At 37.8% G+C, this 13474-nt stretch overlaps 1 protein-coding gene across 2 annotated transcripts in view; it reads right to left on the reverse strand.

Annotated features, from left to right (window-relative positions):
• Positions 1-13474, reverse strand: part of COL9A1 (collagen type IX alpha 1 chain) — a 97054-nt gene that overhangs the window by 17468 nt on the left and 66112 nt on the right. For both annotated transcript variants that reach the window (XM_019663978.1, XM_019663977.1), the window contains 8 exons: positions 11010-11063; positions 10323-10394; positions 9755-9790; positions 8892-8936; positions 7597-7629; positions 4363-4509; positions 4082-4136; positions 2193-2381 (listed from right to left, as the gene is read on the reverse strand). In XM_019663978.1, coding sequence (XP_019519523.1) covers positions 2193-2381; positions 4082-4136; positions 4363-4509; positions 7597-7629; positions 8892-8936; positions 9755-9790; positions 10323-10394; positions 11010-11063 — 631 coding nt within the window. The remainder of the gene's footprint in view (positions 1-2192; positions 2382-4081; positions 4137-4362; positions 4510-7596; positions 7630-8891; positions 8937-9754; positions 9791-10322; positions 10395-11009; positions 11064-13474) is intronic.

A 13474-nucleotide genomic window follows, 5' to 3' on the forward strand; every position in this document is an offset into this window, starting at 1 on the left:
ATGCTGCTTTAAAGGAATCCAGTGACAAGAAAGGATGGAGAGGGCTGGGGAAAGAAAGTCTTTTAGAAAAAAAGAAAAGGACTGGATTATAGACTATGCCATAAATACTGAAGAAAAATTAGGGGGAAATCCCTTGTAAGGTCAAGCAATGCTTGACAAATGACCTTAGCAGTACAGCTATATTTCAGGTTCCAAACATAGAAATATGCTTTCCTCCCCTCAAAATTAGGTTTATCTGCTAGGCCCAACACAGCCCAACCCAACCACAATTCAACGCTGCTTAGAGCTTCCCAGAAAGTTTCCCAAACATGTCACCTTTGTTCCCAGTGTTCTCAGTCCTGGTTGCACATTGAAATCACCAGGGTATATTTTTAAGTCTCGATGCCCAGACCAATTAAATCACAATCTCTGGGAATGGGACCCAGACAGGAGTCAGTTTTAAAGCTCCTCAGGTGATTCTGGTGTGCAGCCCAGGCTGAGAAGTGCCACTGTAGGCAGACTCCCCTGGCCTAGCAAGTCACATAGACATTTTGACTTCTGAAAGGGAAAAGGTGGGACTCCGGGAGAGAGTTCCATTACTAACTCAAAGGGACGCTCTGCCCAAATATGGAGACTTCCTTTTAGCCAAACACAATAGAGCTGTGATTTCTATAGTCTGCAAGGTGCTCCTTTTCAGTTGTAAAGCAGGTGACTAGTCTACACGAGCATTCAGCGGCAGTAGGATCTCCAGGAGGCTCCTTAGAACTCAGACTGCTGTCCCCCACCCACCACCCACCCCCGACCCCCAAAGTTTCTGAGCAATGGGGTCCGGGTGGGCTGGAGAATCTGCATTCCTAACAAAGTCCCCGGTGACACTGATGCCCCAGGGACCGCTCTTGCAGAACCGCTGCTCCAAAGTGAACTCATGGTAGCTGAGGAGTCATCCGTGGGCTCTGGTACAACCGAGCCAAGTACGTCAACAACCGCCCGTGGCACGGGAGTTGCTTAGAAATGGTTTACAGAGTGAGCGGGGACTAACCACAGAGAAAGCACCTACGGCGTGAGTTCCCGAACAAGCAGGGCAGAGAGAAATGGCTATATGATTTTCTCAGAGAACTGAGAGTCCTCTCCATATTTAATTTTGTTTAGCCTCTGAAAGCTTTGAAATTGTGCCAGGCTTACAAGGACCCCCAACTAGGGCTCATGTATTAACATTCACATGTTAAAAAAAAATGTAATTAACAAAATTATTCCAGCTGAGGTTGTAGTTAGCCAAATGCAACAGCAATTCACTTATAAGTCCAAAAAGGCATCTTGCTTGCCCTCTGATCATTCACATCATAATATTTAATTCTAATTGGAACTCCGCCATTTAAAAAACGAAAGTCCCTCTTTTGCTTTTGATGTCATGCCTTTTTGAGGTTCCCCAGAGAGCAGTCAGTCACTCTTCACTTCATTTAGTCCTCTCTGTAAATTACCCAGGATTCACACACCCTAAGCTGACATATTTACTTATGTCAAACAGCAAAAACCATCTGAGGCAACCAGTACTTCTGCAAGTCCTGCTGAATACCTAACACACGCACAACCCTATTTTTCTGCAAGATACTAGATGCAAGCGCTTAACATGCTTTCAATAAAAGAGGAAGAAACAAACTTTCTCAATCTCTCTCACAAGTTAAAAAAGGAATAAAGGTAGATTTATGTCAGAGCTGAAATAAAATCCATCAAAACTAAATATACAATGTCACTTTTTAGAAGAAGGGGTAGGCAGCCTCAACTCATGATGTAATTTTCCTTATGCTAACAAATTTTGTTAGTTTAAGTAACAGAAACAAACATTCTAAGGCTGTTTGTCACCTTAGAAGAGCTCTACAATGATTTTAAGGTCTTGACACACACACAAAAAAATGTCTGAATGGTCCTTTAGGGGGTCCTGTAAAGTTTATTTTGAGAAATGATTGAGACACAGCATAATTGAAAAAGACCAGTGCTGAAAGTCAAGAGGCCTTAATGATAGCATTTAGTCTACTGTTGTCATACAGCAAGGTGAAGATAATATCATATAACATTTTTCTAATCTTTGCCATCACCATTATAAAAGAGAATAATACATCATATCTCACAGGATATCTAGAGCTTGGGAGGACCTGTGAATACCCCTGAAAAAAGACCATCTGTGTTTCCGGTTTCACCTGGGAAAAATGGCTTACCTTTAGGTCCCCTCAAACCAAGAGCACCAGGAGGGCCTTTAATGCCTGGGAGGCCACGAAGTCCCATCTGGCCTGGGAAACCATTCTCTCCAGGGGGTCCTGGGGGTCCAGGGGCTCCCGGCTTCCCAGGGAGGCCGGAAGCTCCTAAGTCTGGACGCTTGAGACTAGCAGCCATCTCAGCAAGATGTTCTAAAAGATAATAAACAAAAGGGCCCAGAAAAGTAAGACACATGAACGTGATTCAAATGAAAAGAGAGGTATTTCAAGGGCTTTTTTTCTAAACATGTCACCAGAACTTCAAAATTGGTGATGAGAAATGAATCAAGTTGGATCATTTTTCCAGGGGCTCCTTGCCAGGAAGCTTCACTGGGGCTGTTTTATTCAGCTCTCCCTGGATATATTTGGTCCTGCTGTTTTGAGACAAGGGGGCGGGGATAAAAACCTTAAACTGCAAGGCTTTGGTGTGAGTGGTGTCCTAAAAGATTGAATGTGTCACCTGAATCCTGGCTTGTTATCTGAAAACCCAGGATGGGAAGAAAATGAGTTTCGTCACATAGGTAGATGTCCAGAAGTTTTTGGTTTGTTTTTTTTTAAGTGAAGGACAATGTCCACAATTGGTATTGAGACACATTTGAGATCTAGCCTCACATTTTTACTTTCAAGATACTGAATAACCTGAACTATCCTGAGAATTCATGACTTCTTATGAATTCTTAAAAGTTTTTCATGCTTGGAATAGACAACAGCCATTTTAAAAAGCCTGCTTCTTGGGAATGGTCACAGTCTGTCTTAAAAATTAATAACTATGTGGGCTTTTTCAGGAACCATTAGATTAAGAATCATTCACCATGGAGAATCAAAACCATGGAGAACAAGAAAATGTTCCCATTAAAATATTCCAAGGGAAATAGTCTACTGTAGTATTTTTTAAAGTTTTAGGGTGTGAAGGAGAATATTAATTGGAAACATATTTCTAACCAATATTTTTAAATTGTTTCAATGCGAGTATTCTAAATTTGCTTACATTAGAGTTAGCATAAAATCACAATTTTCTAGATATGTATGTGATGTTTAAAATTGAAATATCCTTTCAAGAGAAAAAAATGTCTGCAATGAAGAGACTTATATTGGTTTTCAAATATAGAGGTGACAGTTTCATTCTGGAAAACTACAAGTCTACAAAACAAATTAGATGATCCCATGAACATACAAAGAAGAGTATTTTTTCTGACAGAATTAGTTCCAACCAGAATAAGATAATTATTTGTTAGAAGATCCCAGTGTTATAGGATCTCCACAGATATAGGGTATTTTTGTACATCTTCATTTTCAGTATGGTTTCAGAACTAGACCAATTCTGAAACAGCTATGACAAATAGCAATCACCATAGTTACAGATAAATTTAGATAAAGGTTAACAAATGTGAAACTTCGTCACCATTTTGGTAAAATGCTAGTTGTTGATTTTCTACATAGGTGGTACATGAGTAGCTATAATGCCCTTGTGCTTCTTACAGGCATGGAGTCAGTCAATTACTTCTCATGTAATCTACAGAGAGAGCCTAAGTCAGTGCTGGGTACTCATAAGTGGTAGAGTGTTGATGAGGAAAAAGATACTTGTGAACTGTAGTTCCAAAGGGGAAAATAAGTGTGTGTGTGTGTGTGTGTGTGTGTGTGTGTGTGTGTGTGTACACTTTCTTACAAATTAACACCCTTGGCAAAAAAAAAAAAAATCCAGGCTAATCCAGAAAGGTCATATATTTTTTTTCTTTGAGGCTATAAACTATTGTGATGGCGACAAACTAGATAAAGCATAATTGACATTGATAATTTTCAAAATCTCTCTCCTTTAAAGCATACACAAAATCAAGCCATTATGATTTATTTACCTTGCATGACTCTCATGCAAACCTGCTTAATGTACTGATCTGTTGGAGCTCTCCCCTGGGACATAAGAGAAAAAAGACAGTTTATACATGGAACCGTAAATAGGACAGTGTTAAATGGTAAACTGACAGACTTGGCAAGGAACCAGGTGGCTGGCTTTACAATGGGAGAACTCGCCCACACGACTAAGGAGCTGATATCTGGTCTAGCCCGGCTGCCCCCACCCCTTGTGCTGTGGGATGGAGTCTCCACAGGGAAACCCTGGGGACTGCCCACCACTCACTGGAGGGCCCTGGATTCCAGGCAGGCCGGTGGCACCCTGTTCTCCCTGCACGCCTCGTGGTCCCTGCGGTCCTTTTGGTCCTTCCACTCCAGGAAGACCCCGAACTCCTTCAGGCCCCCTCAAGCCTGGATCTCCGGGGTTGCCCACCTAGAACAAAATGGCACACTAGGACTACACAGAAGTCATGTGTCTGCTTAATAGTAACACAGTATCAAGACACAAAATTTGAGGTTTCCTACATGTTATTCCCTAAGAAGTATTTATTCAGAAGTTGTAAATCCTCAACATAAAGACACACATAAGCTGCACAAGAGCTCACCAGTCTCTTAGAATTCCAGGTCAAGTCAATTTTGAAAGAATCTTTCTTCTTGATATTGTTATTATTTCAAAATGTTAACTGAAATAATAAACGTTTAAAACCACACATTCTTCATATTTGAATCCACTTACTAAGAGCAACTTAGTTTTTAATAAGGTTTGTTAATTTTCTCTGGCCACTGAGATTTTTACAAGACATGTTACTTTGTATATCACCAATATAGAAAGCATAAAATAAAAATATTTCCAAGAATATAAGTTATTTAGCTGGTTATATCGTTCTTTGGAGAATTTGAAGATGCCAGATATATCCAGAAAATACTAATATGAACTAAATCAATACTTTTAAAATGCCACATTTAAAATGTTGCAGTTAAAATCAGTGCATTTAAAATACTGGAACAAAAAGAGTAAGTCCATAATTTATCTAAGTTTTGAAGAAGTTAAAAATCTAAATATTAATGGAGATGGAAATAAACTGTTTCCTTAGAAAACATATACAAGTTAATTTTTTTTTTCTGATAGCAGACCACTAAAAACATTTCAAAGAGTCCTTGTGTACAATAACTGCTTTAAAAAGAGACTAAATTAATTCACTTTTTGTTAAACTGTCTCTGGTGGAATTTGTGGCAAGGTAGTTACAGTGTACTGTTGTTTATAGAATAAGAATGAGAAGATAAAAGAACAGGAGACAGCAAGGGGATGCTAGTGTTCAAGATATGTTCAGAAAGCAACTTAATCCTGCTGCTTTTTTCATATGCAACATTTATCTAGAAAGTGCTAAGTCTTTCAAACATTCAAATGTTTTCAGCTGAAGGGGAGAAGGCGGTGGCACAATGTTTGCACTAGACACATCTAAAGAAAGCTCAGCAAGTATGCTTTTTCCAATCTCTATGCAAAAAAAAAAATGATATTTAAGCCAACCTGTCAAAACTACTCCTATGAAGAATTTATGGCTTAAAAGATTTCCTGAAAGTCAGTGTCAACAGGGAGAGCTAAGGATGTGCTATGGAAGGCTGGGGTTTTTTCAGGTGACGACAGTGCAAAACTATAAAAGCTTCGAAAACAACCCAGAGGAGAAGCCAAAAGGAATTCAGAAAGGCACTAAAGAACAGACAGAAAACAAAGGAAACCAAATCAGAGTGGACTATCTTCCTGGCAATGTCTGAAGTATTGCTAGAACAAGGAACAAGAAATTTTTGATTACAAGTTCAAGGTCCAACATGGCCAGGATATCATAAGGGCCCTGGATCTTTGGGGAGAAATTCCTCAACCAAGGCATGGTATACTGAAGTAGACTTCATCTACTTATCAAGTTGGTCTATGCTGAAATCACTGAGGAGAGTGAAAGTTTTCCCATTACTCTTTCCCCTGATTTGGGGACAGTACACTGCGATTTCATCAGTATTACCTGGGTCGTGTCAGAGAAGACAGGGGCAGGAAAGTAGGTGATACATCAAGAGCTAATTCCTAGTATTATATCCAAATTTAAATGAAATGAGCTTATTTTGACAACTGCATTGTTCATTTATTTTTTTCTTTTACAACGTGAATGCTTGCGATCAAATATTACTAATTTTTTCTAAACCTGAAGTAGCATTTTTATTACCAAATTCTATCAAGGCTTACTCTTCACATTTTTCTCAACCCTAAACCATTGCTGTCAAAGATTCTTAGGCATAACAATGTTACTTGAAGTTTGAGACTGTCACATGGTGTTTAGAGGCAGTAGGTAAAGAGGTTATACAATGTAATAACTTCCACCTCAGCAGTGTGTAAGGTGCCCAGTGCTGGGCATTCTAACCAAGTCTGGGTGAGTCCTCCTGCAGAAGGTGGGGCAGAAGAAGGGTCTACAGGCTTAAGTAGGAGGTAGCTATTTTGAGGAAAAGAGACAAAATGCCCCAGGTTAGGAGAACAGCACGCGTTTAAACAACATGCCATGTAAAAAGAACTGCAAACAGATGAAATCCCAGACGTGGGAGAAGATAAGGTTGGCAAGGTAGAGAACACTTTGTGTAAAGCTGTGTATACCTTGCTAAGAGTCCGATTTTATTCCATAAAATGTTATTTTGAAGGGTTTTAAGCAGAGAAGGGATAAATAGTGGGTTTTATCTTTTTATCTAGATTATGTTGGTGTCTGTGAGGATAACATGTTGGACAGGGACAGAGAGGAGTGTGGAAGATTCAAGAAATAGGAAGGACTTGGGGACCACCCAGAAGCTGGTGGTTAGGGGCACTTGAGATTGAGATCTTAACTGCATCTTTTCTCCTTATACTAAGTTTCTTATTGTATGAGATATGCATTCCTTTCCAATTGCAAATCATCGTAGGTTTGCTACTAATTGGTTCTATAATTCTGAATTCATCTAATTTCTACGGACATCAGTTTAGTTTCTACAAAATGATGAATTGAACAAGATAATCATTTTCTAGCTTTAATAGTTCTCTATTATATTTTCTTATGCATTATGCCTCTATCTTACTTCCCCATATAGAACACACAGGAGATTAAGAAAATTTCTGAAATATTTGCCAACAAATTGTACAACTGCCAACAAAACTAAGTTATGCTCTCATCATCATGAAGCACAAGTCAGTTTATTAAAAATGACCCATTTGTGAAAGAAATTACCACCTAATATACTCCTTGAGCCACTTATAATATGGAAAAACAAAAAAACAAAAACAACTTCCTTTAGAATGGTTAGTTCAGTAGGCAAATCATTTACACTGTTGTGAGTTTTACTTCTTTGGATTAATCCATTACTTAAAAAATAAATTTAGACATTCATTTCCTTGAAGGTAAGTCCTTTAAGAATTGAATTTTATAGAATGATTTTATAAAGCAGAGCATTGTATTTTCTACAGCTTTATTGATATTTTTGTTTTTATATCAGTACTGTTCATTATACTTACAGCTCCCTTTTGGCCAAGTAATCCTACATCTCCCTAAATCGATAAAACAAAATTATGTTAGAACAATGTATTCACAGTTGATAGTTATCTAAAAACATTTAACAGGTTAGTGTGCCACCAAAATCTACAGAAAATCATGGACAGATGAACCTTGACACCACAGAAAAACAGACTCAAAATTTGAATTCTTGTCCCAGTTTTGTTACTTCTTTGTGATCCTGTGTGAGCTACGTAACCTCCCTGCCTTTGGCTAAAAATGTGTAAGTCAAAAGATATCAAAATAGCCTTCTGTTATGAAACATAATAGATATTTAAGCCTGATGACTTTATTTTTGAAACTAACAATATTTTAAAACTCATCCCAAAAATCTATCAAACCAAATATGCATGTTTTTATGTTTTTGAAAAAAAAAAAAACTTGAAAATCTCCCACCACTGATTGTAGATATGAATTCGGCTCAAGTTGTAGCACATTAGTTCATCTCCACCACAAAATAGAATGACTTAAAACATCCTCTTAGTACATAAAATGAATGATTTTAACAGAAAAATAAAATTTAAATAATTTTTTATGGAATTTACTTAATTGTTAGGAAGCAAGGTCTAATTCAGATGTTACATTTATATTAACTTTAAACCCTGAAAATCTGAATAAAACAGCATTACCAGAATTTTTTTCCTGTACTAAAAGCTCTTTGAAACTTATTTATGAGAAATCTATCACCCCCACCCCCAAAGGACCAAACATTTGTTTCCACATTCCGTAGTGTTAGATTATGCAAAACCATAATGATGAGCTAGCAGTTCTGGCAGTAAAGATAACTTGTTCTTATTGTCTTCCTGGAGGTTTGGCAACAGCATACTCTAGGGATGGAGGTCACTTATTTGGAGGGTTTCAGGCTAGAGAGAATGCCCATGGTCACACTTGTAAGCCACAGCTAACGATATTAAAATTTTTAATTGTGTTTCCATGATAGACACTGGGCTTTCTATAGTCATATAAGAATCACTTTGAATATCTAGATGTAAAGCCACAAGAGAATTCACCATGTCTAAAGGAACACTTTGTTCTTCAAAAGTTGAAGGCTAGGTCTATCAACCTTTGGGGTGCTTCCCCTCTAATTGATCTTGGCTGCAGTCTTGGGGAATCATTTGTTAGCTTATAGAAGAAAGCTAATCTTTAAAGAAGGTAGCAAGGATAACAGTGTCAAAGAAAAGAAAAGAAATGTCTACGTCCTAAAACAGTTCAAAATCAGTAGGTCTCCATCATTAACTAGGAAAAAAAAATGTCTTACAAATTCACCCCTTTCTCCTGCTTCACCTTCTTCACCAGAGGGGCCCTAAAAATTAAAATTAAAGTCACATTTTTAAATTCTTAGTGCCTTGGTTTAGTTTTAACCAGTCAACATTTTAAGCATTTGTAAGTGCCCACAATGCTCCCCGGATCATGCAGAAATGCAAAATGCTCTCAGTGGATTTCCAGTCTAGCTGTCAGTGGCTAGTCACCATCAGAAAATGGCCTAGAGAAAAGCCAGAAGGCGAGGCTGACTTTCCACTAAAGTTAAGGATTATTGACTGTATCTAGCAATTTTTAAATTAGGCAATCTTTGGAAAAGGGCTCTTACAGTACAAAAAGGAATCCAGAGAAAAGACTGACTCTAATTTAAGTGCAGAGTTTATTTGCTAAGGCCTTAATAAAGAAAATCTTAAAACATTATGATGTGGCCACAATGCAATATATAGCTGATGTCTTATAGAAATGTACGCTTGAAACCTGCATAATTTTACTAACCAATGTCACCCCAATACATTTATAAAAATTAAGCTTAAAGATTGAAAAACCTTAAAAAACATTATGATATGGCTATGGAAGGCTTCATCAGAGTAAACCAATTTGGTTAATTAGAGTCAGGGTCACTCTGCCTCCACTCGTTCCTGGAGGCAGAGTCCTCATTAGCCAGTAGCTCCAGCTTATTAAGAATAGTGGATAAGGCTGCAGACCCAAATAAACTTCAGGTTTCACTCACCATAAAGCACACTGAGAAAAACTACTAGCCTCCAACATTTTAATCACATGCAAAAACCAGCCCGTGCCCCGTTGGTGAAGTACATTAATGCACGTAAAACACGCATTTTATACTATTCAGATAGGGCCTACCTGTTCACCCTTTGGACCAGGTTCACCGACTACACCCTGATATGAATAAAACATAACACTTTTTCAGTATTTTAAGATTTGTATCTATACCATTGCAACTGAACCAACCCCCTTTATCAAACTGGTGGATAAGCACACATATGAGTAATGTGAAAGAAGAGAACATCCCCTCTCCCCACCACCTAACAAGAGTCATGTAAGACCTGGCAAAAACTGACAATTGTCCAACTTGGGGCGTTAGGCAACTTGGAGGCTTCTTTGATCACATCCACGTAAAATTTGACTAGTAGGAATGTAAATTTAGAACTGAATAGGAAGCATGATTACAACTAATTTTTTTTAATTTTCTCAGCTTTTTTTTCCTCCTAATAAATTATTATAGTAATAGAATTTTGTGCTTCTTAATCTCAACTCTCAGTAATGGCAAATACCTTTCTTGATAGCTCTCTCTAATCAACACTAGAAAATGTAGAATTTTCTAAAAGCCAGGCCAAAAGGAAGGTTGGTTTGTCAACATAGTATACATCCTTTCCCAATAAGGTACTCTCTGGAGGGCTAGATTTCTTACCCTGTCACCTTTCATTCCAGGAAGTCCAGGGGGGCCGGGCAAGCCAGGGAGGCCAGGGCTACCAAGAGGACCCTGAAAAGCAAACACAAAGTCCCCAGAATCGCTGTGGCTGCAACACGCAAAGCACTCCAGCCAGACACAGCCTCAGGTGTGTTAACTCCCATTTAAACTAAATGTGCTGTGGTTGGTTTAACTCTGTTCCTCCAAATTCCCACATTATCCAGAGAAGACAGACCAGTTCCCCGACCCGCCCTGTCCCACCTCTGAGGTCCTCAATTCCCCAGTTTGGTCTCTTTCCCAACAGTGGGCTCTTTCAGTCTAGCTCCCCCGAAATGGCACTGCCTTTCTGGCTGTGTAAACAAGCCCTGCTGGAGAAGTAAAAGGCAGCATTCACGCACAGGTCTCTCCTCGTCCAAGAACAACCAGAGGCCAAATGTAGCACTTCATGCCTCTCCTGGTTTTAAAATGTATGTGACAAGCCACACTGATTAAAATACCCACAGAGGGTATTTTAGGGATAGTTTAAAATTACACATTTTTCACATAGTCACATAACAATAAAAATCAAGTCAGGAGGATTAAAGTACCCTTTGTACATTGTTTTTCCTCTTCCTTGCTCATTTTTTTAAAATGTATCATGTTTTGTATGGAGTAAATAAACTGCTGGAAACGGGAAACATTACTTACCAGTTTACCTGGAATGCCTGGGGCTCCTTCGGGTCCTGTTTCTCCTCGACTGCCCTGGAAAAACACAAACATGATTGTCAAGTGTACAGCTTGCCAAAATTCAAATGATTAATTACTGTGTCCATAAAACAAAGTCCTACCAAGTTTTTTGTTTAAATACAATATAAGTCATCAAAGTATTCTCACCATCCTCAGCTAAAGGCAGAGACCGTTAAGTAAGGCCTACAGCCTCCTCAATGTTCATCCTTCAGTGAATGTTCTATGCCATTCACTGTGACCAGGGAGAAAAAATAACTGATACATCGGTATTAAATGCCAATCAGTAATTTTCAGCATCTAAATCACCATCTAACTTACATTATGGTTATGTATGGACATCTTTTATCCCCTCATTTGGACTATGTGTTCTTGAAGTATAGGTATGTTAATTTTGAACTCCACACAATGCCTAAAACACAGAGTAAACTTTCAGGTATAAAGTACATTTTAAAGCAATATCTGGCAAATGACCTTGAATCTCAAATGAGTGAAGGAAGAGACACAGGTCAGAGGGATTTGCCTTTAAACTACTACTGCAGCTACAAAAAGATATAGACAGTAGGAATTTATAAAGTTTCTGAAGTAAAAAATTCTTTGTTCTACTCATTGTTGTTTTAAACACGTCTTAAAAGATTAAATAGACTTTAGAAAGTGCAATTTGTAATGAAGATACACCAAAAGCAACACTCCGATTTCATTTTGTGAGCCAATTTCAGTTTTTTATTTGAAACTTTAAGCCCTTTGAGAAGAGGAGACACATAAACTTTTCAATTTCTTTCCCAGAGAACGTCATACAGTTTTATGTAATCAGATAAAAGCTTGTTTCGTTTCTAACGCATGTTCAACTAAGCTCAACACTGAGGATATTGGATAAAATAATCACAATTTCTGGGTGGTGTTATAAAAATGAAAGTAGTCTTTTGAGGTTTTCTTTAAAATGACAACTTCGTATTCATGTTTAATATTTCTAAATGCTCCGGATAAGATTATCCTGATCTGACCCATATGCTATTCACTCATTTATAAGTTGAACAAGGTGTCAAGATCCATAAACCTTCTGAATTTTCAGTTTCTCTAAAGGATTAAGAAATGTTTGTCAGATTAGCAAGTTGCTAGCTATGAGGTGTAATTTCATGGCCGTCATTTTATACGACTCATAGGTGATATAAAATGAAACACTTTCAAAATTTTTATATAAGCAGCCTGTCTTGTGTATGATTTGGATGACACATTGGTCCTTAACCCCGCGAGTAGCTTGGAAACTGGAGGCAGTGTCCTATGAGGATGATGCTGGAAAGATGAAAATCTAAATGAAAACCAGCCACACTAATAGACTCTTCTATCCATGTATAAAGATAAAGATTGATTTCTACCCCATTTATGTAGCCCAGCACTTCAAATTTCAAGACAGATGTTCCTCAGTATATCTGCCTTTTTGGCATTTTCAAATAACTTCTGAACGCCATCATTATTGAGATCCTAAATGCCATTGGGCTACCATGACTTTAATCCACAGAATGGTTAATAGTCATTGGCTAGGAAGATAATTAATCATAGCAGAAGGGAAAGCTCAGCTGATGACACACGAGTACTCAATTCTAAATAAATGAACCATTATGCTATCTTATCCAAACTAAAGATGATTAATGTAGTACTTTTTTTTTCTCTTTTCTCTTCCACAAACGAAAGGGCTAAATTAAAATAAAGGATTATATAACCTTTTATTTATTTTTGGAGAGATTTATTATCTTTCCAGTCAAAGATAAAGATTTTCTCTGTTGGAATCATTTTCTCTGTCTTTCATGAGGTCTGATTATTTAGTTCATAAGTATTTTCCAACCACTGGCAGACCCTTGGTAATACATGTGAATGGCTTAGAACCCCAGTATAAACAGAGAGCCTGCTCTCCTAAACTTGTATGTATGCATGACTGTCCATCACACTTAGGACCGGGGGAAGGATGGGTGAGATTATGAACATTTACTCCTCTGTTGCTGCACAATACACAGCAAGTGGTTCCTCATTTTTATTTCACTTCCATCCTATAAATCCTTGGCCATTCTAAACTTAGGTCTTTCTATTAAATCATTTCACTGTGAAAAAAGGTAATGTTTATTTTCACGACCATGACCAAACAGCTACAAACAAAGTGTTAGGGCGAGGTTCTCTGATGGCCATTCTTACAATTTCTATGTGTTCTAAAAACATGCATAGTCTTTCTCTAAATTCTGCAACTTTACTTGTAACTAAGATGAACATGAGTAATCAAGAAATAAATAGGAATCTCTAAAACATAGATTAAACTAAACACATTCTGCAAGAAGCAATTAACCATGGCCTGGTAACCACAAGTGTGCTAAATAAATGATAAATCTCTTGTTTCAACAGCTATGGTGAAAGCCATATTCTCAGATGTGGGCATGAGA

Source organism: Hipposideros armiger, unplaced genomic scaffold (assembly GCF_001890085.2).
Source record: "Hipposideros armiger isolate ML-2016 unplaced genomic scaffold, ASM189008v1 scaffold_413, whole genome shotgun sequence".
In the NCBI taxonomy this organism is placed as follows: Eukaryota; Metazoa; Chordata; class Mammalia; order Chiroptera; family Hipposideridae; genus Hipposideros; species Hipposideros armiger.